This window comes from Mesoplodon mirus (assembly GCF_964341445.2).
Source record: "Mesoplodon mirus genome assembly, chromosome: 3".
Classification (NCBI taxonomy): domain Eukaryota; kingdom Metazoa; phylum Chordata; class Mammalia; order Artiodactyla; family Ziphiidae; genus Mesoplodon; species Mesoplodon mirus.
In genome coordinates, this window is record NC_138978.1 from 49,433,341 (window position 1) to 49,459,903 (window position 26,563).

Sequence of the window (26,563 nt, forward strand, 5' to 3'; positions counted from 1 at the left end):
CAGATGTAGATGCACCAACATAGTCATAACCCGCAGATTAGGGCTGGAGTAAGACGATAGAGACCCCAGGATCTAAAAAGACTAAGAGGCCCCTCTCTACCTTGCCCATGTAAATAAAAAGTTAAAAATGAGTCATAAATATTAAAATGTTAAATGTTTTAAAGTATTTTTATAAAAACATATCTGAAAAGTTACACAATAAATGGGTATACTAACTAGTTCCCAAGGGCTACTGTAACAAATTACAAGGAAAAAACATTGGTGTTTTGAAACAACAGAAATGTAATCTCTCACAGTTCTGGAGGCCAGAAGTCTGAAATCAAGACCATGCTCCATCCCTCTGCAGCCTCTCAAGAAGAATCCCTTCCTGCCCCTCCCAGCTTCTGGTGGATCCTGGCTTTTCTTGGTTTATGCATCATTCCCATCTGTGCCTCCATGTTCACATGGTCTTCTTCCCTGTGTCCCTCTGTGTCTTAAATCTCCCTCCCTTTTCTCTTCGAACACCAGTCATTGGATTTAGGGCCCATCCTAAACCCAGGTGATCTCATTCGGAGATCCTTAGCTTAATCTCATCTGCAGAGACCTTCTTTCCAAATAAGGACACAGTCACAAGTACCAGGGGTTAGGAGTGGGCAGATCTTTTTTTTGGGGGGGACACTGTTCGACCCACTACAATGGGTAACAGGGGTTGCCCCTGGGAAGGTGGAGGGGGACAGTTAGGAATGGGAGGGAGATCAACTTTTCACTGTATATACTTTTGAACTACTCACATTAAAAAAAACCCATTTTCCTGTAAAAGTCTTTTTAAACGAACATACACACAAAAAGGATGGGTCCCTCCCAAAAAAGAGTGTGCCCGTTCGAAATGTTGACACTGCTAAATTGACCTAATGTACACTCGTGGCAATAGTGCTTGCAGACTCCAAGTTTTCTGAGGTTGGAGAAGTACAGGGCATAAACAGCGGGTTCTGTCTATCGTTCAGACTGTGAGTGGGAGTCAAGGGGAGAGGGCCATCTTGAGGGAAGGGGTTTGGGGGGTGGAGAAGCCTTGAGAAATCGATGTGGGGAAGAAGAAGAATAACAGGAGATGAGGGATTTGGCGGTAAGAGGGGGTGACGAGATCGTGGACGCAGGAGATCCCTGAGGAAGCCTGACTGGGGCAGGGGAGGGTCCTCTCTGGACAGGAAGATGGTCCCTTCTGCCCTAAAAGAGAAAGGAAGGAAGGAGGAGGGAAGGGTGGGTGTTGGCCCAGGAAGAACTCGGAGGGAAAGACCTGGAAGAGGCTCTGTCTTACCCTGACCCCTGCATCTTTGCATCTCTGGTGGTGGTGGTGGTGATGTGGGTAGGCTGGTTGTCAGCTGGTCAGAGCAAGGTGGGGGGGTGCATCTGAGAAGAAGGAGGAGCTGACACCGCTGCTTTGGGCAACTCTTGGGGGGGTAATTAACAAGGGACAAAAGCCCTTCCAAGTGGCAGGAAGCCAGGGTGGGGCTGACGCCTCAAAGAGTGCAGTGGAGGATGTGGGATGAGAAGGGACTGCCCTCGGGGTCCATCTGTTGCAAAGTCCAAGGTGCCTGCAGGGCTTCCTTGGTCCCCCACCTCCATCCAAACACACCCACTGCACACTCGACAGTGGCCCCCCCTCCTCAGCCTGTTGACATCGTGTCCCTCTGTGCACGTGCTTGATCATCTGCTGATAGGTGAGACCCCAGGGTCCCCAAGGGGAGCATCAGGGAAAGCTTGCTCCCACCTCCCAAAAGAGGAGGCCTTTGATGAGGAAGCCGCCAAAAGCAGGTTTCAAATACAATTCTCTTTACAGGCGACAGGAAAGGGAGCATCCGCTGCCTGCTGAGAGCCTTGAGCTACCTCAGCAAAAAATTAATGAGCTCCTACTCTGTGCCAGGGATGGTGGGATATTTCAGGGGAGAACAAAGTAGAGGAGACCCTGACCTTGAGGAGGTTGCTGTCAGCCCACTGGCTGCACAGTCTTTGTTCAATTGGCCCTGCCCTCCGGTGTGAGGTGTCTGCAAACAAGGTGGAAAGGGCATTGACTTTGGAGTCCAGTGACCCAGGCTCAGAGCAAGTCATTTCACTAGAACCCGCTAATCTTCTGCAAAGTGGGAGCAGGAAGCCTCCAGTTTCTACACTGTGTGGCCCTTCTGGGAGGACGCCTGGCTTTGTGTGGCACATCAACCCCGAGGCCTGGGGCTGCTGGCCTCCACATCCTCCCGCAGACAGCAGCTGTTCACCAGACCCTCGTCCAGTCATGTTCTTGGACATGGTGTGTAAATAGAATCTGCAAACCGAATCATTTGGAACACTGAGCTTGTGCTACAGTGGAATCCTTTTTTTTTTTCCCTAGATTTTTTTTTGATGTGGACTATTTTTAAAGTCTTTATTGAATTTGTTACTATATTGCTTCTGTTTTATGTTTTGGTTTTTTGGCCGCAGGTCATGTGGGATCTTAGCTCCCCGACCAGGGATCGAACCCACACCCCCCTGCACTGGAAGGCGAAGTCTTAACCACTGGACCGCCAGGGAGGTCCCGACAATGGAATTCTTGAATGTACACGTATGATATCTCTGCAGATTAAAACCAGAAATATTTGTAGAATAAATCCCTTGAAATGTTTGATTAGTGCTGGCTGGAAGTCAAAAGCAACAGGACTTCAAGGAGTAGCTAGTTGGTGAGGTTGGGTGTGCCGGGTGCATAAGGGGCAGAGGCCCGAGAGGGGTCGGGGCTGAGTTTAGAAGGATGGCACGCTCAGACCTGCGGAAAGACTTGGGGGCTGGGGGCAGCGAGGGGTCCGCTGTCGCTGGCGGCGGCGGCGAGGAGGAGGACCCGATGGAGTGGTTTAGCATCGTTCGGGGCGTAGGCGAGGGGGCTGGCTGGCCAGTGCCAAGGCAGAGCCCAGAAACGCTTGACTAGGTGGGCTCAGCCGAACTTGGTGCCTGGCACAGCTCGCAGGGCTCGGGTTGAGGGGCGGGGAGAAGGCGTCTCGGGAGCGCGGGAACAGCCTTCCAGCCCAATTAAGATTTGGGATTTTGTCCTTTCTCTGAACGTAATCTGACGCCGTTTGGGGGTGGGGGTGGGGGTGGGGTGGGGAGGGGGAGGGGGAGCGAGGCCGAAACCCGATACTTCAGTCCGGGGGCTCCGTTAATATTTAATCAGGTAGGATCATCCGATAGGGCTCAGGTGGCGTGATCTCCCGGACCCTAGGCGTCGCGCACCCACACCCAGGAAGGTTTCTGCCGCGGCGTCGAGGCGCGCGCGGCTGCAGGCGGGCTCAGGCTCAGGTCGGGTCCGAGCCAGGAGGGGCGAGCCAGGCAGTGAGACGGCCCGGGGCCGGCAAGCGTCTCCACGGCGCAGCCCACAACCGGGAGGCCTAGAGCCCGGCCCAGCGCGCGTCCCCGCCGGGGCCCGAGTCCCGTGCTCGCATCGGGCTCCCCGCCGCGAGGCACAGGCGCTGCGGGCCTGGCCTGCGCGCCGCCCCCGGGTCTCCCCGCCCGACGCAAACCTCTCCTCTCCGCGCGATGGGTACGGGCAGCTCCCGGCGGCCGTGGTGGCCGCCGCCGCTGCTGCTGCTGCTGCTGCTTCTGCTGCTGCCTCTGGGACCCGCGGGCGCCCGCGCGCAGGAGGACGAAGACGGCGACTACGAGGAGCTGGTGCTCGCCTTCCGGTCGGAGGAGGACACCTCGGCTGACACGGCCCAGAACGTGGCCACCGCCACCTTCCACCGCTGCGCAAAGGTGCGGACGCCGGGGTGGGAGGCGGGGGCGAACCCGCGCGGGGACCCGGGCGGTGGGCATATCCTCTCAGGATTCAGTGCCCCCCCACCCCGGAAGGGAGGGGCTGGAGTGAAAGTCACTGGGTGGGGGGGGGGCTCTGCTCACCCGAGGACGGGCTTGGCGCGGATCTTGGGGACTGCGGGAGCGGTGGCGGGGAGAACGGGCACGGCGGCTCTTCGGGGTGCGTTCTGCGGGGGAAAGGTGCACGGGGCTCGGAGACTGGTAGGCGCCAGGTAGGACGAGCAGAGCACCTCCAGGATCGCCTGCTCAGATCCTGGACGTGCCTCACCACTGAGGCTCGGGTGGGTCAAGGCACTAATGCCCGAAACGTGCTTAGAATGGCCCCGGGCAGAGAGGAGATATTATTATGCGTCCTGACGCGGATCGGGAAATCTGGGTAGTGCAGAGTGTGTGTGGGAGGGGGTGGGCTTGGGGGTCTTGGGACGAGACGGCGCTACTGTGACGGGTGGAGCGGGAGAGAAGGCGAATGAATGATAGTGGCGGGAGGCAATTTCTTCATGCCACAAAACTCACATTCTAGGATTGCATCTTTTTCAGCTGAAGAAAAGAACAAAACTGAAGGGGAGGGGATGGAGTTATTCACCAGGCCCGTTGGGGTCCTTGGGCTCCTCTGGGAAGGGCTTGTTTGGTGCTCTCCGGAAGGAAGGAGCCTGGTAGCCGCAGCCCACTCACACCGCCCAGAGTGGGTGGGGCGAGTTTCCTGAAGATCAAGGCCAGCACCTGGCCACTGGGCTATGGGAGCTCCTGCCCAGGGTTGGGACTGCTGGTTCCCTCCAATTATAACCTTCCCAGGGCTCAACTGAGGTCCTGCTACCGGGTTTGGAGTCAGCTCTGGGGTTGAATCCTGGCTCCATCACTCACTAGCTGAGTGGTGCTTGGCAAGTCACTTAACATCCGAGCCTCCATTTTCCTCATCTTTAAAAGGGAGGTGACAGTCCTTCCCGAGGGTTTGTTGTAAAGAGTCAGTGCTGGGCAGATGGAGGAATGAAGGGAAAGGGGCTCTGTTGCCCACATGAGTGACCTCCCCACCATGTGAGCCAGTGAAGAAAGCACTGTAGGAGGTAGCTATTTACCTGGCTGCAGTGCGACCTCCCAGTGATGCCCTTTTTGCTCCAAACTGCAGCTCCTGGGGCAGAGGGGAAGTTCTAGGCTAATGGACATCTGGCCTGCGCTTCTGCCCCAGCTCCTCTGCCTGAGTGTGCTGGGTGCAGAGGGGTGTCAGGCCCTCAGTGTTGCCTGTGTCCTGTGTTAGTGGCAGGAGGGGAGAGACCTCGCTTCTTCAGTCTGGCTCTCACAGAAAAGTGAAATTTACTCAGCGCATAGCACCTTCTTCCTTGTTCCCTGAGCCTTTCACCTTCTAGAAGGATGTTGATGGGTTGTGACAAGGTTGAGAAAGGGCGTTTCAAGTCACTGCCCCCAAATAACTATTCTAGAAGTAGTGAATACCCCATCTTGAGAGGTGAGTAAGCAGAGGCCGGACAACCAATTAAAACAGGCGCTTGAGGGTACTTCTTCCCCAGCGGAAGTTTGGAACAAGAACCTCCAGAAGTTCATTTATTCATTCCTTCAGTGGATATTTTGTAGAGATTGAATTTATAATGAAAATATTTTTGGCAGGCAGAGAAAGATTTTAGACCAATCCTTTTATTTTATTCATGAGAAACTGAGACCCAGAGAGAGGGGTTTCACCCCCCTGATGCATTAGAACTAGGCTTCTAGGGCAAGTCTCCTTCCAGTGCACAAAGTGTTCTCCCAATTCATTAGATTTTCATTTAGCTGAGGGCATTTTAGATGGGCCTTTGAAGCATAAATAGGAGTTTAAATAAAAGTGGCAGGGGAATTTTATTCTAGGTGAAGGGGGTAGCATGAACAAAAGCTCAGACAGGGGAAAGCTAGAGGTGGAGAATAAGGAGCACATGTCCACAGTTCCTTATCTGCCTTCTGAAATGTAAAATGTTCTGAAACCCAAAAGGTTTCTTGTAATTTATTTGGTGGTAACCTGACCTGAACTGACATGAGGTTATTTATAAGTTATCCCACTGATGTAAATATTTATATTCCTATTTTTTGCTGCATAGATTACAGTATGCTGCTCTAGACGCCTCTGAGCACCCTGATTGCCTATTACTACCTTTCTAAAGTCCAGATAAGTTCTGAATCTTGAAACCCATTTGACCCTAAGACTTTGGTTAAAGGGTTGTAGACTGTATTCTACTCTGGTGCACGTACAGAGATGTGGGAGATTAGGCTACGGAGGTTGCAGCGGGGACCAAGGGGCAGCATGGAGTTTGGACTTTGTCAGGCTATGGGGAGCCACTGAAGGTTCTTGAGCACAGGTGTGTCTGAGAGCAGTGGGAGCAGATAAGAGCTAAGAGCAAACAGATCTGCTCCTGTAGACCATGGCCTTGAGTCTTTTATCCCATGTGAGAAGTGTTGCCTTTGCTCACTCTATCATCCCTTCTGTTTGCTAGATGCTTTACACAACTACGTCTCTTAGCCTTCCCAGCAGGCCTGTGTCGTAGGTATTATGTTCCCCACACCACAGAGGAGATATCTGAGGTTCAGAGAGGTTGAGTGACTTGCCCATGGCCACATAGCCAGTAAATATTGAGGTTGGGATTCAGGCCATGTTTTTGGACTGCCTCCGGAGGGGATCAGGGAGGTACTAGAACCGGGAGAAAGTGATTATTTCAAATTGAGACACGGGGAAGGGAGGTGTAATTAAGAAGGTCTTCGGGAGGAGGTGGCCTTCAGGCAGGGCCTCCAAGGGTGGCCAGGCCTTGGTCGGCCCCACAGAGAACTAGGTGCAGGTGCAGAGGAGAACCTGGTGTTGACTGTGGCCCATGGTTCCCGTTTTTGCCTGACTATCAAGTTTGAAAGTGTGGTATATGTTAGGTTACTGCTAATAGTTGGCTTCTCTGTGGTTTGGGGGTCCCAATTTGGTGACTTCTCTTTATACTTCCTATACTCGATGGACTTTCTTTTGCTGTAATTCTAACTTGTAAACATAAGTGGATGAAGCCCTCATAGCAAACTTCTTCTTTTTTTAATGTCATCGTGTCACTCCTCCTCGCTGGGGGCCAGGACGCCTGGAGGTTGCCAGGCACCTACATGGTGGTGCTGAAGGAAGAGACCCACCGCTCGCAGACAGAGCGCACCGCCCGCTGCCTGCAGGCCCGGGCCGCCCACCGCGGCTACCTCACCAAGATCCTGCACGTCTTCCACGACCTTCTCCCCGGCTTCCTGGTGAAGATGAGCGGTGACCTGCTGGAGCTGGTGAGCTCCGTCTCTGGGTGGGCCACTTCCAGAAAGGGCTGGGCTGCCGCATGCATACAGGGGACTGTCCTGGGTGTGCCCATGGCTGACCATCAGGAGGCAGCAAGTGTTCACAGAGTGCTTACTGAGTACCAAGCACAGTGGCTCCTGCCTGGCCTTCGGTACAAGATGCCCTTCAAGCCTGGCCATACCTCAATGGTACTTCGTCTTCATCTGAAAGATGAGGAAACCAAGGTTCAGAAGGGACCACACAGACAGCCAGAGGCAGAGCTGGGATCAGACCCAGTGGTCTGTCTTCTAGCTGTCTTTGTGTTGGTGAACTTGCTGCCTATGAGAACCCTATAGGAACAAGGCTCTATGACGTTAGTGGGGCCAGAGTCATTTTATAAAAACATAACTCAAGGATGCAAAATTCCTTTGAAACTGATGCTATTCAGAAGGTTCCTCCTGTAGGACAGGGAGGCTGTTCCCCCTCCAGCCCGACCCTGATGTCACATCTTTGGTGCAGGGGCAGAACAGACATGGGTAGTTGAGGACTTCTGGCCTCCCTTCTCCTCCTGGCCCAGTGCTTTAAATGCATATCTTAAAAACCTTTCTTGGTGAGGTTCCCTGCGAAAGGGGGCTCCGCTTGAAGCGAGTTGATGGATGTAAGATTTGTAGCTTTAATAAAAAGGCAGAAGAGAATTTGGCAAATGCACCTTTAAAAACAAAACAAAACAAAAAAACAACCCTTTCCTTGTTTTAGCCTCTGCTCCCTTCCTCCCAACCCGCCCCCCTCCCCTGTCCTCCTAACTTGATGAGAACACATGGTTCCCATTTTCATACTGATTCTCCGCGTGGCTGGGGTGCTTCATAGCCTCCTGCAGACACTGAGACCCAGAACGGGACAGGGTCTTGCCTGAGGTCACACAGCACACAACCGGCAGAACGAGAATCTAGGCCCAGGCCTCCTCGCTCCACTGCACTAATACTGCATAGTTTCATTCCATTCAGCATACAGTGGCTGAACAACTACAGTGTGTTAAGTCCTGTGGGGACAATGACATGGATTAGACAGGGTCCAATCCCTTAGTCTAATAGCGGAAACATCAAGTTAATGCCTTCAATCAGTCTGCTCATCACATATTTAATGAGCACCTACTATGTGCTGCAGACATGAGGATGGACCACCAGCCCTTTCCCTTGAGCTCACAGTTCAGAAAGAGAGACTGAGAAGTGATGGCCAGTCAGTTAACTGGGGGATGATATGCCCAGCACAGTGCGAGGGAAGGAATCAGATGCCCACAGAGCCAGATGGCATGCACGAGCCCCGAAGGCCAGGCAGCTTCTCAGAGGGGAGACACTGCTGAGCTGCAGACCACAGACATGTGCCCTCAAGAGCTGGGCTTTGACATCGCGCCAGCCTGGGTTCATGTACCCTTACTAGTTTGTCTAACCTTTTCTTCACCCCCTGAATCTCAGTCCCTTACCTGTAAGCTGGCATGAAAATAGGAACGGTTCTTTAAGGACTAAATGAGATCATCAAGTATTTAAGCAGATGCTAAGCACAGAAACTCATGGAGTTGTGGACAGGTTAAGGAAGCCCACAGGGACACTGAGGCACCCAAGGATGAGTTGCCGTGACAAGCTGATGGGCGAGGAGAGGGAATAGTGTCTTCTCTGCCAGGGGGGAGCTGGCGCTGTGGAGCAGGGGCTGCCCCGGGGGAGCCGTGGTCACCAAAGGATGCAGCCACCATGGGAACCTTGCACCAAAACAGAGAGGGAGTGAAGACACCCTCTCATCCCCCAAAACTCCTTCTGGGCCTCCCTCTGGCTGATCCCAACCAGAAGTCACTGCAAGGAGGCCTGGGTGCTGCTGTCTGCAGGGTCAGCCTCCCCATGCCTTGCAGGGTGGAGAAGGAAGGGAACGGATCTGGGGGAAACAGAATGGCCCGTGAGGGCATCATGATTTGGTCATGGAGTCCAGGTCCAGCCTTCCCCGGGGCCTGGGCACTGCCTGGCTCCCCAGATGGCATGTCAAATTCAGAATCCTTCCTAAAAGGCATCCTCTGTGCTGGCGGGTGCCGGGCTCCCCAACCTGAGCAAGGAAACCCCACACCAGGAGGGGACAGGTATGTGACTGGCGTGTGACTCGGGACAGGCTTGATCAGGTAGGTGAAGGGCTGTGGCTATGGCTGCTGTCAGCCAAATGGCTTTTGAAGCCGAGCCCCACCTCTCTGCCTTCTGCAGGCCCTGAGGTTGCCCCACGTCCAGTACATCGAGGAGGACTCCTTCGTCTTTGCCCAGAGTATCCCGTGGAACTTAGAGCGGATTCTCCCTGCGCGGCACCAGGCGGATGAACACCACGCTCCTAGTAAGGGCCCCGTGCTCCCCACGTCTCTTCATCCGAGCGGAGGCCACGTGCCGCTCTCTCCTCCCCGCTGACGGTCCTCACCTCCCAGGGGCGTTAGAGCTCAGTACACTCTGCTGACCCCTTTTCTGTCCCATTCCACCCAATCCAGCCCCCATGCCCTGCCTTCCTTCTGCCCCAGGTACAATGCAGAAGTCTGTTTTTTTTTGTTTTGTTTTGTTTTTTGTTTTTTTTTGTGGTACGCGGGCCTCTCACTGTTGTGGCCTCTCCCGTTGCGGAGCACAGGCTCTGGACACGCAGGCTCAGCGGCCATGGCTCACGGGCCCAGCCGCTCTGCGGCATGTGGGATCTTCCCAGACCGGGGCACGAACCCGCGTCCCCTGCATCGGCAGGCAGACTCTCAACCACTGCGCCACCAGGGAAGCCCAGAAGTCTGTTTTTTTAAATGAGCCCCTCTCCCACCTTCTAAAAGTTCACGTTTGCCTTTTCTTGCCATTTGGCCCATCAGGCTGCACTCAGGTGGGGAGAGGGTAAACCTGACCTTGACACCCCCTAAGGCCCACAGGTCTGGGTGATCCCAGTGCCTTGAGGACAGGACTGGACCCCATAACAGGACAGATAAGCCGTGTTTGCCACGCCCCCAGCTGGTCTCCGGTCTCCTGCCTTGACCTGCTCCTCCCTTCAGCATCGCTAGGCTTCACAGGGTTCCCTGCATGGGCTACTCTGTGTGTCCCCTCCAGGCCTCTCCCCCAACTCTTCCCTCTGCCTGGGGTGGCCTGGCCAGGAGGAGGAGGAGACGCCAAGGAAAGTGGCCTGGGTTTGGGCAGGGCCTTGTAAGTGGGTGGAGGTGCCATTTATTGAGCTGGGGAAGAAGGGAAGGACATCTGGTTTGGGGAGATCAGGGGTTTTGGCTGGCCCGTGTTCAGTCTGTGAAGCCCTCAGCATGAGGTCTGGAGCTCAGCGGAAAGACAATTCAGGGATGCTCCCGGACTCAGCCAGACCTGGGGGCGCGTTCAGCCTCCGCCCTTTACTGGCTCACGTGGGGTCTCAGGAAGCCATTTCCCTCTCGGATCCTCCCCTTCCTTCCTCGTCTGTAAAATGGGCACAGTAACCCCATCCTGTCCTTACAAGGTGTTGTGAGGCTGTTGATGTGCACATGCTTTGGGAACTGAAAGGCTAGGCGGGTTCTGAGTCGCTGTCATCGTGACAGACGGTAGACCTGGGGCCTCCCAGGGCTTGCGGCCAGGATGGGAGATGAGTAAGAAGTGTGGAGCATCACCCCAGGGTTGTCAGCGGCAGAGGTGCGGGGCCTGGTCAGGCAGGGTGTGCTGACCGGCCTGGGCAGCCTGTGGCCAGGGAGGAGGTGCCCTTTTCAGGAAGAGCCTGCCTCTCCCCACCCCAGGCTGCTCCTATCTAGGCAGAGACCCTAGAGACCCCACCTTCCACATCTGCGCCTCAGGGACCTCCCGGAGCCGGCTAGTATGGGGAATGGGGAGGGGATGCTGTGCAGGGGGTTCCGGGGGACCCCAAGCCAAGCAGGAGAGAGAGAAGGCCACAGCCCCTAAATTAGTTTCCTAGGGCTGCCCTAACAAAGTACCACAAACCCGGTGGCTTAAAACAATAGAAATGTACTCTCCAGTTGGAAGTAAAAGTGTCAGTGGGCCAAGCTCTTCCCAAAGGCTCAAGGGGAGCATCCTCCCTCACCTCTTCCAGCTTCTGGCGACTGCAGCGTTCCTTGGCTATGGCTGCATCACTCCTGTCCATGCCTCCTTCATAAGATCTTCTCTGTGTATCTCTCCTCTTCTGTTTTTGTATGAGGACACATCAATGGATTTAAGACCCATCGGGATAATCAAGGATGATTTCATTTGGGGGTCATTAACTTAATCGCATCTGCAAAGACCCTTTTGCCAGATAAGGGCATGATCATAGGTCCTAGGGGTTAGAATGTGGACATACGTTTTTTTGGGGTGACCGTCGGACCCACTGCCCTCCCCCAGGCCAGAAGCAGACGTGCGATCCTTTCCTTCCCCACTGGGATGCCCATGGATTGCCTTACCCTCCTCCTGCGCCCAGTGGCTGTGAGAGGTGGCGGGGATGGAAGACAGGAACATGGAGTCCGTCAGGAGTCACAGAAGGGCTTGGCTGGACGAGGCCCCCCGGGGGCTGTTGGGTCAGAGTGGGGCGGAGTGGGCACCATGCAGATGAGTGGAGGGTGGCGCACCCGGCCAGGAGCAGAGCCTTCCTTCACAGAGAGGCCACCTGGCAAAGGGCTGACGAGCACAGGCCCCGGAGCCAACTGCCATGCTCAAACCCAGACTTTAGCATTTTCAAGCTGTGTGAGCTTGAGTGAGCCTCAGGTTCCTCTACAAAAACGGGAGGTGATGACAGTCCTATCTGGGGGGCTGTGTTGGGGTTAATGCTCTTTATGCTGTAGCGAGCCTCCATCCGTGTCTGGTACAAAGTGAGAGTGCTGTCACTGCAGCCCTCCCCCTCCTCTCCTTCCATGCCACAGTGAGTTCTCAAGTAGCCACTGTGCTCCAGACACTGTGCTAGGTGCTGGGGACACAAAGACCAACAAGATGGACTTGGTCTCTGCCTGCCCCCCCACCCCACCCCAGAGCTTCTAGTGCATGAAGAAGGCTAATCCATTGCTTACACAGATAGCTACAGGACACCAGGTAGTCTGGGTGGGGTAGGAGCTATGGAGTCTGGACAGCTGTGAGCATGGAGTCAGCAAAGGCTTCCTGGAGGAAGTGACACTCAGCCAAGCCCTGCAGTGGGTATCATTAGCCCCACCAAGGGGAGCATGTCCAAGTAAGAGAAACAAACAAGGACAGAGGCCCTGAGGCAGGAAGGGGTGTGGCCTGCGGGGAACAGGCAAGAGGGTCAGGGTCAGGGTCAGGGTCAGGGGCCTCCTGGGCAGAGATGAGAAGGAGAACTTGGCTGCCTTCCGAGCTTCTCAGGCGTGGCAGGGGCTGTCCTGTGGGAGAGAGAAAGCTCCCTGCTCTGGAGGGATGCAGGCAGGACTGGGCGCCCACCTGCCAGAGGCCACAGAGCTCCCTGCACTGAATCAGAGGCTGTAAGCGGCCACTCGCAGGTCCCTTTGCCCTTAGTGATAACTCCTCTTGAGGCCCCTTTTCCCCTCTGCGACATGGGACAACAGCGGTCCCACCTTGCATGGGGGGACGAGGACGGAGCCAAGGTCTCCGAGGCTTCCGCGAGCAGTGCTGCGGCCTGGGGCTCTGCCTCCTTGACCCTCTTCCTTCCTCTCCTTCCACAGGTGTCACACCTGCAGGCTCTCCCTGCTTCCTCCTGCCCCCTCCACCTTTGTCCCGTGTAGGCACCTCCCCAGGAAGTCCCCTGAAGGTCTCACCCCATCTTGGTGCCTGCCTCCTGGAGAATCTGAACTGACCCAAATAGAAATGATGAAGTGTAGGTGATAGGCTTTTGGTGAATTTCCAATACTGCTGTTTTCTCTGAGGCTGTAACTTGTGTCAGTTGGAACCAGCCACTGTTGAGCCGTTCTGGCACCTGGTGGAGTGGAGAAAGCATGGGCTTGGAGCCAGGAGGCCCAGATGCACGCCTCCTCCTTGGGCCTCAGTCTCCTCTCTGTGAAATGAGCTGACCTGCTCAGATGGCCATACAGGCCTGTTATTCTCCTTTTACTTGTCAAATCCTGTTCTGTCTTTAAATTCTGTGGCCTCAGGTTTGGGGAGCTGTGAACAATTTTAAGTAGGGGCTTGGCATAGTTTTTTCCATTGTATTTATTAGTTTCGGGTGTTCATATTGTTATTTCATATTCATATTATGGAGCCAGACTACTTGGTTCTCTTGCTGGTTCCACCAGCACCAGCTATGTGACCTTGGACAGTTACTTACCCTCTCTGTGCCTCACATTCCTTGTTTGTGATATAAAGATATAAAAGTATGTACCTGGAGAGGATTTTCTGAGTTGACATATGTAAGGTGCTTAGAACAGTGCCTGAGACATGGTAAACAATTTATATGTGTTAACTATTACGTTAACCTCATGGTTATCCTTTCCTTTCGAACAAACCTCACCTTGGAAAGCTGGAGGTGGCCTGGTGGAGGTATATCTCTTAGACACCAGTATCCAAAGTGGCCACCGGGAAGTTGAGGGCAGGGTGGTAGTCACTGACTTCGAGAACGTGCCCGAAGAGGATGGGACACGCTTCCACAGACAGGTGAGCATGTCCCTCAGGTGGGGGGGGGCTGCCCCCATCCCTCATCCCCAACCTGGAGTTGATGCCACCCCTGGAGTGCCACAGCTGCACCCCTGCTGGCCTCCCCAGCTGTCACTGCCCCTGCCCTGCCATCACTTGTGGGTGGGGACGTCTGTCCGGTCACTCACTGATATTATTACAGGGTGGATGAGCTTTCTCACTCGGGTCTTGTATTGGTCGAGCAGGCGAACAAGTGTGACAGCCATGGCACCCACTTGGCAGGGGTGGTCAGTGGCCGGGATGCTGGCGTGGCCAAGGGCGCCAGTCTGCGCAGCCTGCGTGTGCTCAACTGCCAAGGGAAGGGCACGGTGAGCAGCACACTCACAGGTGAGTGATGGCTCTGGATGTGCTGGTCTCTGCATCCAGACCTGGCATGGGACGGGGCTTCAGCCCAGAGAGAACTGACTCCTGACCAAGGAGACCAAGGCAGCCTCTTCCCCAGAGGCAGAATCCCAGAGTGTCAGAGTGGGCAGGGCCCCCAGGGGCCATGAGTGCCGATGGAGAAGCTGAGGCCCAGAGAGGGGCAGGGCTCAGCCCAGGCAGGTCCTGGAGATTTGACCCCTAGTCAGTGGTCTTTCTACAGTTTCACACTGCTCCCCTTTCCAGATCTTTTAAAATAGTTGTGTCTTTTGCCATGTTACTTTCGATTTGGATGTACCCTCGAGGTGATCTAAGCAAACTTTCCCCATCTTCTGCTTGGCACCAGGGGATTCACTCCTTCTCATGAATGATTGGAGCCCTGTTTGGGTAGACCTGGTAGAGGAACTGGCAGAAGACTTTTTCCAGACTCTTGCAGGTTTCTCCATCCAGTCACCTCTGGCAAGGTCCAGCTTAGAGCTAGGACCCTGGGAGGCCTGTGGACAGAGAAGAGGGTGGGAATTCTCACTTACTGAGTCCCTCCTGTGGCCAGACCTTGAGCAAAGGACTTTGTACTCCATACCCTGAGGGTGGTATTGTGAGCCTGTTAAACAGTTGAGAAAATCAGCCCAGAGAGGGGAAGTGACTTGCCCAGGGTCACACAGCCAGAGCCAGTGACCTCGCTGGGGAAGGTGCTGGCTCTGAGTTTGACCTCCACTGCAAGCGCCCAGACCCCTGTGTCAGATGCTGGCCTCTGAGCTGGCAGAGGCAGCCATAGGCCTTTTTGAAGGGCTGGGAAGGGCTGGTGGTGCCTGCCTTGTGCTTGGTGAGTGAGCTCTGCCCTAATTCTTTGCAGTTTAGTGCACAGGTTTTTGTTTGTTTAATTAATTTATTAATTTTTGGCTGCTTTGGGTCTTCATTGCTGCGCACGGCCTTTCTCTAGTTGCAGCGAGCGGGGACTACTCTTCGTTGCGGTGCGTGGGCTTCTCATTGAGGTGGCTTCTCTTGTTGCGGAGCACGGGCTCTAGGCACGCGGGCTTCAGTAGTTGTGGCACTCGGGCTCAGTAGTTGTGGCTCACAGGCTCAGTAGTTATGGCTCACAGGCTCTAGAGCACAGGCTCAGTAGTTGTAGCACGTGGGCTTAGTTACTCTGTGGCATATGGGATCTTCCCGGACCAGGGCTTGAACCTGTGTTCCCTGCATTGGCAGGAGGATTCTTAACCTCTGTGCCACTAGGGAAGCCCTAGAGCACAGGTTTTGATGTTTGGTTTTCAAGGCAAGAATCAATAATCCCCTGCCCTATCAGGTGACCCTTCCTTCGTGTCCCACCCCTTTATCCACTGACCTCAGCTCAGCAGGCCAATTCCCAAAGGTCAGTGTGCAGAGGAGGGGAGGCCCACTTGTGCCCTGAAAGGCCTTCCACAGGCCTGGCGCCCTGGGCTTGGAGGGTTTCCCGGGGAAGAAGAGGTCCCCGCTTTGGGAAAGGCCCCTAGCACATTACCTGGAGCAGAGTAGGGGCTCCACGAACAGTGGCTTTTACTCTCTTGGTCACCGCCAGTCTCCTCTGTAAGCAGATTGTTGAGGTAAAGTGTATCAAGTCCGAGCACAGAAACATACATACAGCAGGTGGTTAATGGCAGCTGTAATCGTGCTTATTCCTCACCTCCACTCCTACTTCCGCTCTGCCCCTCCTGGTGTGAGGGACAGCTGTCTCCTCCTAAGAGGAGCCTGGCTATGGGACCCCAACTCCCACCTCTGCTGCAGCCCTGGGGACCTCCCAGAGGCCCAGATCCAGAAGGTTCTGAGAGGTCAGCCCGCCACACCCCCATCTGACGGAGCAGGAGCTGGAGCCTGAGAGGAGGAGCTGTCAGCTCCGGGTCCCCTGGCACATGAGGGCCAGAGCTGGTGTTAGAACCCAGGTCTCCACTGGGCCTGGGCTCCAGGCTGCACACTTGGCTCTGGGGCGGGGGAGTGCAGCCGGGGTCAAGGCATGACACCCCCCGAGGGGGCAGGGTTATCAAGTCCCCCCCCCACCCCCCTCCAGCTCCAGGGCGAGGAGTCTTTTGATCCTCGACACAGTCCGAGCAGCAGTGTCCCCTTTCACACATGGGAGGGCAGGGTCCCACAGCTGCGAGTGGGCAGTGAGGACTCACTGGAGTGTGTGTGTGTGTGTGTCTGTGTGGTGGGGGAGGATTACTGTACACCAGCCCTCAGAGGATGGCAGCGAGGCTTGTGAAGGTCAGAGGCAGGGCAAACGGGGCCCTTCCTCTTGCTGCCTCAGTTTCCTGGAAAGGGAAAATAATAGTAAGGTTACTGTGAGGATTGTGTAAATTCCCATAGTCAGGCACTTAGAAGGAGCCTGGTGCGTATAAGTGTTTGGGAGTTGGCTAAGTGTTGCTGTTGTTAACATGCTTCCCATGTGCATTAGTCAGGGTTGTCCAGAGACACAGAACCAATAGGATGTGTGTATATATCTATATTTATAAATACATACATATACCACATAGTGGGAGATTTATCTTAAGGAATTGGCTCATATATTGTGGGGCTGGCTAAAATCTGCAGGGCAGGCTGGCAGGCTGGAAATTCTGGCAGGAGTTGATGCCACAGTCTTGAGTCTGAAGGCAGTGTGCACACAGATTTCCTTCCTCCTTGGGGGACCTCCATCTTTTCTCTCAAGGCCTTCAACTGATTGGACAAGGCCCACCCCCATTATGGAGGGTAATCTGCTTTACTCAAAGTACCGATGTAAACATTAATCACATCCACAAAGTACTTTCACAGCAACACTTAGACCTATGTCTGAGCAAACACCCGTAGCCTTGCCAAGTCGACATGTAAAATTAACCCTCACGGGGGCCTCGGGGGCGGGGGTGGGGAGGGGGAGCGTGCCTCCTCATGGGTGACCTTGGCTTTGTCCTTTCAGGCCTGGAGTTTATTTGGAAAAGCCAGCTGGCCCAGCCGGCGGGCCGGTTGGTAGTGCTGCTGCCCCTGGCGGGTGGGTACAGCCCAGCCCTCAACGCCGCCTGCCAGCACCTGGCCGGGACGGGGGCAGTGCTGGTGGCCGCTGCCGGCAACTTCAGGGATGACGCCTGTCTCTATTCCCCAGCTTCAGCTCCCGAGGTGGGTGCTCCCAAAGGGAGGGGAAGATGGCAGGTGGGCCCCTGGGGGATCATGGGGTGTGCTCCTGAACTGGCTTGGCTTTGGAAGGACGTGTCAGAGACTGCCAGGGCCGAGCCTGGGCAGAGGAGGGGCTTGAACCTCCACCATCCCATTCTATGAACAGCACCAGCCTCAACTCTCCCCTCCCCAAGTGCAGCTCCAACCCCACGCCCTGGCCTCTCTCCCTCCGAATGTCTCGTGACTCCCCCGGCCCCTTCTCCCCAATCCCATCACCTCCGTCCATCTGCTGTCCCCTGGATTGACACCATAGCTCCCTCCGCTTTCTCCCGGCCTCCCTCTGCTTCCTCTCCCAGTCCACTCGGTAAGGGCCCAGGGGCTTTGCCCGCATCACTCTCCTGCGAGTATCCCAGGACCTCTCCACTGTCCACCTCCCCACCCACCCCCAAAGGCCCCCTGAGGCCCTGCATTGAGGGTCCAGGTGTGTCCCAGGGGAGCTACATGAGCACAGAAATGACGCTTCTCAGCTTGAGAGGTTGACCCAGTGTGTCCAACGCCCGTCCATTCCTCTAACGTGCGAGGGCACCTACTGGCGGTATGGGCACTGAGGGGGACTAAGGGGAAGGAATCTCGTCCCACTTCAAAGATATCATAGTCTGGGGGGGGTGTTGGGGTCAGGGGGCAGGTGGGGGCCACACATGTGAGCCTGACAGTGATGGATAACTTTCCCTGGCTGCCGAATTTAAAATCCCATAAAGCAGACAAAACCCAGCAGGTCTTTTCCACCTTGCCGGCTCTGCTTTTCTCCTTAGCACTTATAACCACCTAATGTGTTGCATTGTGTACTGTTTGTTTACTGTCTGGGTCCCTCCCTAGAATGGAAGTGCCTCAGGGACTTCGGGAATTGTGCCTGGCATATGGCAGGGACAGAGGGCAGCACCAGGGCCGGGTGGGGCAGAGAGTGCCAGAGTTCTGCCTGGAGAGTCAGATTTCCCTCAGGAGGGGATATTTGAACGGGCCAAACAGGTATATAGGAGTTGGCCAGCCCAGTTGGCAAGGTCTCAGTCTCCCTACATCCTCTCCTTGGCTCCCCTCTCTGCCATCCGCTCCCTCACCTCTCCAGGTCATTACTGTTGGGGCCACCAATGCCCAGGACCAGCCGGTGACCCTGGGGGTCCTGGGGACCAACTTTGGCCGCTGCGTGGACCTCTTTGCCCCAGGGGATGACATCATTGGTGCCTCCAGTGACTGCAGCACCTGCTTCACATCACAGAGTGGGACGTCACAGGCTGCCGCCCATGTGGCTGGTGAGTAGCTGCCCCACCGCCTCAGCCGTCATGATTCTGACAGCCCCTTCGGCAGGCAGGGTCTGCACCAGGACCACGTGTGCCAGGCTCTGTGTTGGGTATGGGGGAGTAAAGATGAGTCAGACTGATGGTGCCCTCAAGGACGCTCAGTCTGATGGGGGAGGCAGGTGCACAAATGGAGTAGCCAGGGCTGTGTGGAAGGGAGAGGTGCCTGACCAGGCTGAAGGTCAGGGAAAACTTCCTGGAGGAGGGCCGTTTCATCTGGGGTTTGGTGGATGAATAAGAGTTTACCTGGCAACAAAACAGCAATTGCCAAGGCTCGGAGGTGTGAGAGCAGGATGTAAGTCTTATTCTGGCCATCTTTTAGCACGGGATTGCAGGTGGTTTAACTTCTAAAGAACAGCTTGGTGTGTCTGTGTGTGTGTGCACGCTCACGTGTGCACCAGGAGAGGAGTCCCAGGTCGGGAAGGAGGGCCAGGCCACCACCATCTCTCATCATCTGCCCCATGACCAGGCATTGTGGCTAGGATGCTGACCGATGAGCCGGAGCTCACCCTGACTGAGCTGAGGCAGAGGCTCATCCGTTTCTCTGCCAAAGACGTCATCAATGAGGCCTGGTTCCCCGAGGACCAGCGGGTGCTGACCCCCAACCTGGTGGCTACACTACCCCCCAGCACCTATGGAGCAGGTCAGCAAGATGGCAGGGTGGGCAGAATCCAGACTGGGGCTTGGGAGGTCTCAGGGCATCTGTATGGCCTGGGCAATCTTGTCCCTCCCTCATCTGTGGAGGGAGGATTCGGCCACTGGCTCCTAGACACTGGGGGAAATTGAGTAGGACGGGCTCCGAAAGGGCTTTGCAAGGGCTTTCATGACCTGTTTTAATGGGAAAATGGATCACATTCTTTAAGGCCCCTCTCCCCCACCAGGAGCCAAAGATCTGGAGCCCTCTGTGAGCAGAGCCCTGACGGAGGCTCCCTCCCCAGCCACCATTCCTCACCCCAGGGCCTTGTTGCAGGTGGGCAGCTGTTCTGCAGGACCGTGTGGTCGGCGCACTCGGGGCCCACGCGGATGGCCACGGCCGAGGCCCGCTGCGCTGCCCCCGAGGAGCTGCTGGGCTGCTCTAGCTTCTCCAGGAGCGGGAAGCGGCGGGGCGAGCGCATTGAGGTAACCTGTACCCTCCCGTCGGAGCGTGAAGTGGGGTTCTCGCTTCCAGGCCCAGATCTGCCTGACCCCCTTCCTCCTCTGAACTCCAGCGTCCATCTGCAAGTTAAAGCCGAATGGGGCATATCTCAGTCATGCGGTTTGGGTGCTGCAGGAAGGAGGCACACTGAGGGTTCCTGGGAGACGCTGCCGGATGAGACTGGATGGATTCCCGTGCCCGCCTCGTGGGAGGGGAGGGCCAGACGTGTGCCAGGGATTCTCTGCCTCTGGACGCAGTGGTCTCCAGGGCCCTTTTCGCTCAGATGTTCCACGGTTCTGGCAGTTGAGAAATCTTCTCAAAGCAGCAAAAGAGGGGACTTGATGGGAAGGCTGCAGAGCCTGGCAGAGATGCCATCTGGCTGCAGTGTTTTGGTGGAAGGGCAGTGCCTAGGCCAGGAGGACAAGGAGCGGGCAGGCATTTCTGTCTGGGAGCCGGTGTCTGGGAGTGTGCTTGACTGTGCAGCCTCCTGCACGTGAGTGCACGTGGGAGAGGCTGAGAGTGGGTCAAGGCTGAGCAGGCCAGGTCCTTGCTCTGGGGTCTTAGATTTCCCTGTATCTGCATTTTGAAGTCACTCTCAGCGTCCAGAAGAACTTTATAACACCCAGAACTGCCTGTCTGTGGAACCGTCCGCCTTGGGTGGAAGTGAGCTCCTTGTCCTCAGGGGCTGCTGGCCCCTCGCGAGGCCATTGGAGACGTTTCAAGGGGCTGGGACCAGGCACCCGAGTCAGCTCCCTCCAGCCCCCATCATCCTGTGTTTCGAAGCCTTTTCTAAAGCAGGTTCCTGTTTCTGTCTTTGGCTCTTAGGCCCGAGGGGGCAGGCGCGTCTGCCTGGCCCACAACGCGTTTGGGGGTGAGGGTGTCTATGCCGTTGCCAGGTGCTGCCTGCTGCCCCGTGCCAACTGCCATGTCCACACGGCTCCGCCAGCTGGGGCCGGAGTGCAGACCCAGGCCCGCTGCCCCCAGCGGGGCTACGTCCTCACAGGTAGGCGGCTGGGCCCACCCCGGGGTGAGGAGGCGTCTCTGGCTCCTGGTGCACCTGCCCCCACCCGGCTGGCCCCACGTTGGAGCCCGACGGCCTGGTGTGAAGGCCAGTGCTACCCTTTCCATCCTTGTGACCCTGGGCAGGCACCTCATCTGTCTCCGTCTCGGCCTCCTCCTCCCTAAGAGGGGCGGCGGCAGTTCCTGCTTCACTGGGTTGCTATGAAATGAGTAACACCTAGAGCACCAGGCCTGGGGCATCGTAGGCATTTCCCTACAGGCAGTGCATTGCATGAGGGGCAGTTTAGGGAGTGGCTCCGAAAGTGGAGCTGACCTTGGTTTAATCCTGGCTCTGCCAGTTGTCAGCTGTGTGACCTATGCAAGTTACTTCTCTGTGCCTCAGGTGCCTCAGCAATAGAATGAGGATGATGGGTGCTAAGCATTTAGCTTGGTGCTAGGACAACGTAAGTGCTAGCTATCCTGGTTATCATCCATTGCTTTAGAATCCATTCTCTGATATAGGTAACTGTGGATGGGCCACCTTGTGTCAAAAACATGCCCTGGGTAGGTAGCAGGAAGTCGCAGGTGGGGACTCCAGGGATGGTGCCCCTCAAATCGGGAGGGGGCTGAGCTCTCCTGCTTGGAGGGTGCATGGGATGTCCTGGGGAGCGTTTGGGGAGAGGGCAGGTAGCGGGCCTGGAATAACTGGCTCAGGAGTTGATTCTTCATCGAGTATGTACTGGGGAGCCACTGAAGTTTGAGGAGGGTGACAAGGGCAAGTGACGAGTTAGGAGCTGGCTCTCGGAGGAGCAGCTGGTGATGGCTTTGCAGGGGAAAGATGAGCCCAGTCAGCTGGAGAGGCTGGGACAGGTCCAGCAGGCCACCGGCCATCTTATTGGGGTCCTGGCTTGGTGGGAAGTCCACCGTGTTCTGATGGCTCTCCCCTTTGGCAACGCCCAGCAGATGAATTCCAGGGCACGTGCCAGTTCAAAGACATTGGAGTCATAGAACCCACTATCTATGAAGCACATCCAAAAAGAGTCCCACTTTACAGCAAAGGGAACTGCACCCTGACATGCTGAGTGACTTCCCCAAGGCCATGCAGCTAACACACGGGCATTCCAGTGACCATGACCCTAACACGTGCAGAGCCCTTGCCCGGTGCCAGACGCTGTGCTGGGCTCTGCCTGCATGTCCTCACTTCACCCTTGCAGCCTGCCTTTTCCTTTTACAGAGGGAAACTGAGGCTTGCTATAGCCTAGGAACACTCTCTGAGGTCTTGTAGCCAGGGGGTGTGCCTGACTCCCAAGCTCTGGAGGGAGGCCCATGTCTCCCAGAGAGACATCAAGCTCACCCCTGAACTTCTGCCTGGGTGGCTGGGTTATGCGGAGGAATACCATTTCCTGGTCTAGCATCTCAGGCCTTGGAGCCCACTCCCCATGTCGGGGTGGAGAGGAGATGATGTTTTCCCTGAGACACTGAGGCCCAGAGAGGTTGTATGGCTTTCCTAAGGTCACACAGCAGGCCAGCAGCAAGGTTGAGCTGAGAACCCGAGTCCTGTCGCTCAGGCTAGTAGTGCCTTTTTCCTGCCAAGACTTGTTTCTGGGTTTCTCAGCTCCAGACTCAGACCCTAAAAAGATGGAGACTGAATGGGGTGCGGAGGAGAGACAGAGGGTCCCTTAGCATCCAGGTGTTTGAGCTGGCCCTCCTCTTCCCAGGCTGCAGCTCCCACTGGGAGGTGGAGGACCTTGGCACCCCCAGGCGGCCTGTGCTGAGGCCACGGGGTCAGCCCGACCAGTGTGTCGGCCACAAGGAGGCCAGCGTCCACGCTTCCTGCTGTCACGCGCCGGGTCTGGAGTGCAAAGTCAGGGAGCACGGGATCCCGGGCCCTGCAGAGAAGGTGAAGGGGCTCGGGGGGTCGGGACGGGAGCCGGACGCCGCGTGGGGTGGCACGTGTCCATCCTGTGCAGCTTTTCTGGGTCAGTGTTTGTGTCACCACCATACCCTCACATATCTGGGGAGTAGCTTGTGGGGTGGGTGCTGTCAGCAGCTTTTGCAGCTGTGTGGACAGCACCTGTGTGTGTGTGTGTGTGTGTGTGTGTGTGTCGCTGGGCCAGTTTTTGCTTTTGTCCAGCTTAGTGAGATCTGCTGTTGGGGCATGCTTACCCCGCTTCGGAAGAATATGTGTAAATATGGCATAAGAAAAGCAGTCCACACACATTCACTGATTAATCCACTTAACATCTGCTGGGAGGATGACTCAGCCATGACCCAGAGGACGGGACACCTTAGCTGAGTGCTGCAGGTGGAGGGGTGGCTAGAGGGGCCAGTGAGGTGAGGAAGGGATTGCAGAGAGGGGAGGCACGCTGGGGGACTGGGGCGTGAGAGGCCCTCAGAAACTGCCAGTGTAGACCGCAACCTCCCTAGGGCTTCTCTGTAAGTCTCCCTTTAAAAGCCACGGGGGGCTTCTTAAAAGGAAGCCCCGGGGAGTCCACTCTCCTGCCTCAGAGGAGGTTTTTAAGAGCAAGTCTGTAGTGATTGTGGTCTGGATGCTGCAGTTCTCAAGGGCAAGGGCTGTCTCACGTTCACTTGCTCAGCATGTATTGAGGCCTCTGGCATTCCAGGCGGTGGAGTTACAAACCTGACAAGTTCTCCTGGGGCGTCTTTTCTAGTGGGATGACAGTAAACGAATGAGTAGTATTACAGAGTACTTAGAAGATGCTGTGGAGAAGAGTAAGGCAGGGAAGAGAATGGGGAGGGGGAGTTCAGGAGAGGCCTCACTAAGAAGGTGGGGGACATGACAGGGAACAGTGTTCCAGGCAGAGGGAACAGCTGCGGCAAAGGAGCACCAGGAACAGCCAGGGGGCCAGTGAGGTGGGAACCGAGTGAGGGGGGGAACCAGAGACAGGGTTCAGGTGGGGCCTGAGGGCCACAGTAAGGACTTCGGGTTTTGCTCGAGTGAGCTGGGAGCCACTCAGGGTTCTGAGCCTGGGGTGGGGGGAGGGGAACGGGTATCTGACCTGGGTGTGAGCGGGTTCGTTCTGGCCGCTGCGCCACGAAGACTGCAGGGAAGGGGGCAGAAGCAGGGAGGCCTGCTATAGGCAGGTGGACGGCTACGGTGACTGTCCAGGCCCGGGGGGCGGGGGTTCAGCCAGGGCAGGAGCGCGGAGGATGCTAGGGCCTGAAGGAGGAGCCCACAGACCTGAGGGGCTGGACGTGGTGGGAGCAGCAGAGGCGGCAGCCCCAGCTTTGCTTTGCCACTGGCCGGGATGGGGAGGGCTGTGGGAAGCGTGGTGTCGGGGGAAGATGAGTCCGTCTTGGCATGGCAGACAACGGCCTGTGCCCTCCCGGCCCGGCTCACAGTGTGCCGGGCCATACGTGCGCTTTCTTTTGTCCCCTGGCCCTGGCAGGTCACCGTGGCCTGCGAGGGAGGCTGGACGCTGACCGGCTGCGGGACCCTCCCTGGGACCTGCCCCACCCTGGGGGCCTACGCGGTGGACAACACGTGTGTGGTGAGGGGCCGGGACATTGGAGCAGGAGGCAGGACGGGCGAGGAGGCCGCCGTAGCCGTCGCCATCTGCTGCCGGAGCCGGCCCTCAGGGGAGCAGGCCTCCCAGGAGGCCCAGTGACCGCCCTGCCTAGGACGCATGCATGGGGAAGGGGCCAGGGCCTGGGGGCTGTGGTCCCAGGCCTCGGCTGAGCTTTGAAGTGGTTCCTCCTTCCCCCTTCCTCAGCCTGGACCCCAGGAAAGAGGATACCTCTTGCTTCTGGAGCTCTCGCGCTGGCACTCGGGGTGCGCCGGCTCTCCACCTGGGAGAACCCCAGCTCTCGGCCTGGATCACCCCTTCCCAGGCCTGAGCTGCACAGGAGGCTGAGTGAGTAGGGCTGCAGGTGCCGGGCAGCCCCTCCCTCGCTGTGGGGCTGGGTCCACATGCCACCGTTAACGCTGGTCAGGCTGTGCTCAGCTTCCTGCCAGCCGCTCCCAAGATGCCAACACTGTGGGTAGAATTACCTTTATTGAGCAGTCAGTCCATCCTCAGGCCTCTGTGCAGGAGGTAGTCATCTCCTATGGGTAGGCAGGGAGGTGCTTGAGGGCTGGAAGGAGCCAAATATTGGTCAGGGGAAGTGAAAGGTGGAGATGGCCCCTCACCTCCTGCCCGCTTTAGGGATGCCCCCTTGGGCTCCCGAATTAGTGGAGGATCAGTTTTCCATGCCTCTGGGGGTGCAGGGTGGCACTGATGATGGGTGATGCTTCCCCAGATGTGGCCAATGTTTCAAAGTGTCCAAAGGGCTTCTCCACCTACCTTCTCACAGAGTTTCAGAGTAGCCCTGGGGCAAAGGCAGGGCCTATATTCATACCCATTGGATAGATGAGGATGTTGAGGCCCAAAGCACGAGCCCAGAGTCAGCTGCCAAGATGCCTTGGTTCAAGTCCTTGCTCTTTAGAGAGATCTCCATCAGTTTGGTGATCTCCACGGGCCCTCCCAGTCCTGCTGTTAAGACTCACCTCCCGAAGACAGCTTGTTGACAAAATTCCTAGCTCTTGTACCCACCAGCGGCATGACGGATGCAGCCAGATGTGTCCCAGGTGATCATGGGGCCGTGCCTTTGTTTCTCCCAGCTGCCCTCACCTGGCCTGGTCCCGGCTTTGCAGTCCACCTGGCATCAGCCTGCAGGGGGACATCACCCCAGGGCTGACTCTTCAGTTCCCAGTGGAGGGCCACGTGCTCCATCCACCCTCTCACCCAGTCCTCGCACCTACCCTGCACAGTACACACTGTCATCCCCACTTCAGGAGGAAACTGGGAACCAGGGGTGGGGGTAGGTGCCCGCCATTCACATAGCCAAGAAGTGAGGTGGTACCAGGGTATAAACCCAGATTTGTCCCTTAAGCCAAGGCTCTTTTTGCTGCACCAAGTTGGGCCCCCCATCTTTATAATAACAGAGGCTCATTAGGGAACACAGACCTGGGGTAGCCCTGTGAGCAAGGACAGAAAACTGGGCAAAAGGCACTGGCCGATTCACGGGGACCTGAGTGGAGAGGCCGTTGGAGGGATGCAGGGACGGAGGGGGAAGGGGACAAGGGGGAGGTGCAACTCTCCCTCCTTGAGCTCCCCTACCCCCAGCCCCACCCAAGCAAACAAGCACGCATTTATCTTTTTGGTCTGTTTGTCAACAACTCTGTTGCCTTTTTACAGCAAGCAGCTTTTCTAGATCTCTGTTTTGCTTTTGTAACTTGAAGATATTTATTCTGGGTTTTGTAGCATTTTTATTATACAGTGACTTTTTAAAATAAAAACTTGTCATGACTCTTGCCTGAATTTGACCGTCTAGGATGAGGCCTTGCTTATACCAGGTGCCTGATAACAGTCTGTGGGGTGGTTGAGTAAATCAAGCCTTTGAGGAGCGTCTCTATTCTGAGTACAAGTACTTGAGTACTTGTGCCCGTCCTGGGATAAAATCAGCGTCTTCCTCTTGCTTCTGAGTCCCCCCAGCAACCAGGGCTCCCCCTCCTTGGCAACTTCTGCCCCACAATGTTCTAGACGCGTGGGGTGCCCGTGTCCTTTCCATTCTCCTCTCCCAGCACCTGGCACAGGGCCTGGTGCAGTCAATGTTTATGGTATACGTTAATTATACAAGTGGCTGAGGCTTCTATAGTGAGTACTATGTTCATGGTCATTTTTCATGATTTGAAATTAAGAACAGCCTCAGAACTTTCCACCTGGCCAAGTATAATCATCCTGTGCAATGCGGCCCCTCCGGCCCCCAGCCCCACTCTGAGGCTGGCAAGCGTAGCTGTCTTAAGCAAGGCCTAGCTCTCAACAGCCCATGTTACAAGTGATCAGGGAATCGGCCTGCAAAAGCAAAAATCCTCTCAAACTCTATTTGCTGACAATTTAGTGTCATGGAAAGCGTTCAA

At 56.1% G+C, this 26,563-nt stretch overlaps 1 protein-coding gene across 1 annotated transcript; it reads left to right on the top strand.

Annotated features, from left to right (window-relative positions):
* The first annotated feature begins 3,226 nt into the window (after positions 1-3,226).
* On the top strand, positions 3,227-25,956 carry PCSK9 (proprotein convertase subtilisin/kexin type 9). The gene is made up of 12 exons (XM_082616167.1): positions 3,227-3,747; positions 6,892-7,083; positions 9,313-9,436; positions 13,508-13,641; positions 13,866-14,007; positions 16,964-17,160; positions 18,281-18,464; positions 18,979-19,152; positions 19,480-19,628; positions 20,470-20,647; positions 22,362-22,543; positions 24,054-25,956. The coding sequence occupies exons 1-12, from the start codon at positions 3,532-3,534 to the stop codon at positions 24,270-24,272; spliced, it is 2,091 nt and encodes a 696-aa protein (XP_082472293.1). The 5' UTR covers positions 3,227-3,531; the 3' UTR covers positions 24,273-25,956.
* Positions 25,957-26,563: the final 607 nt, after the last annotated feature.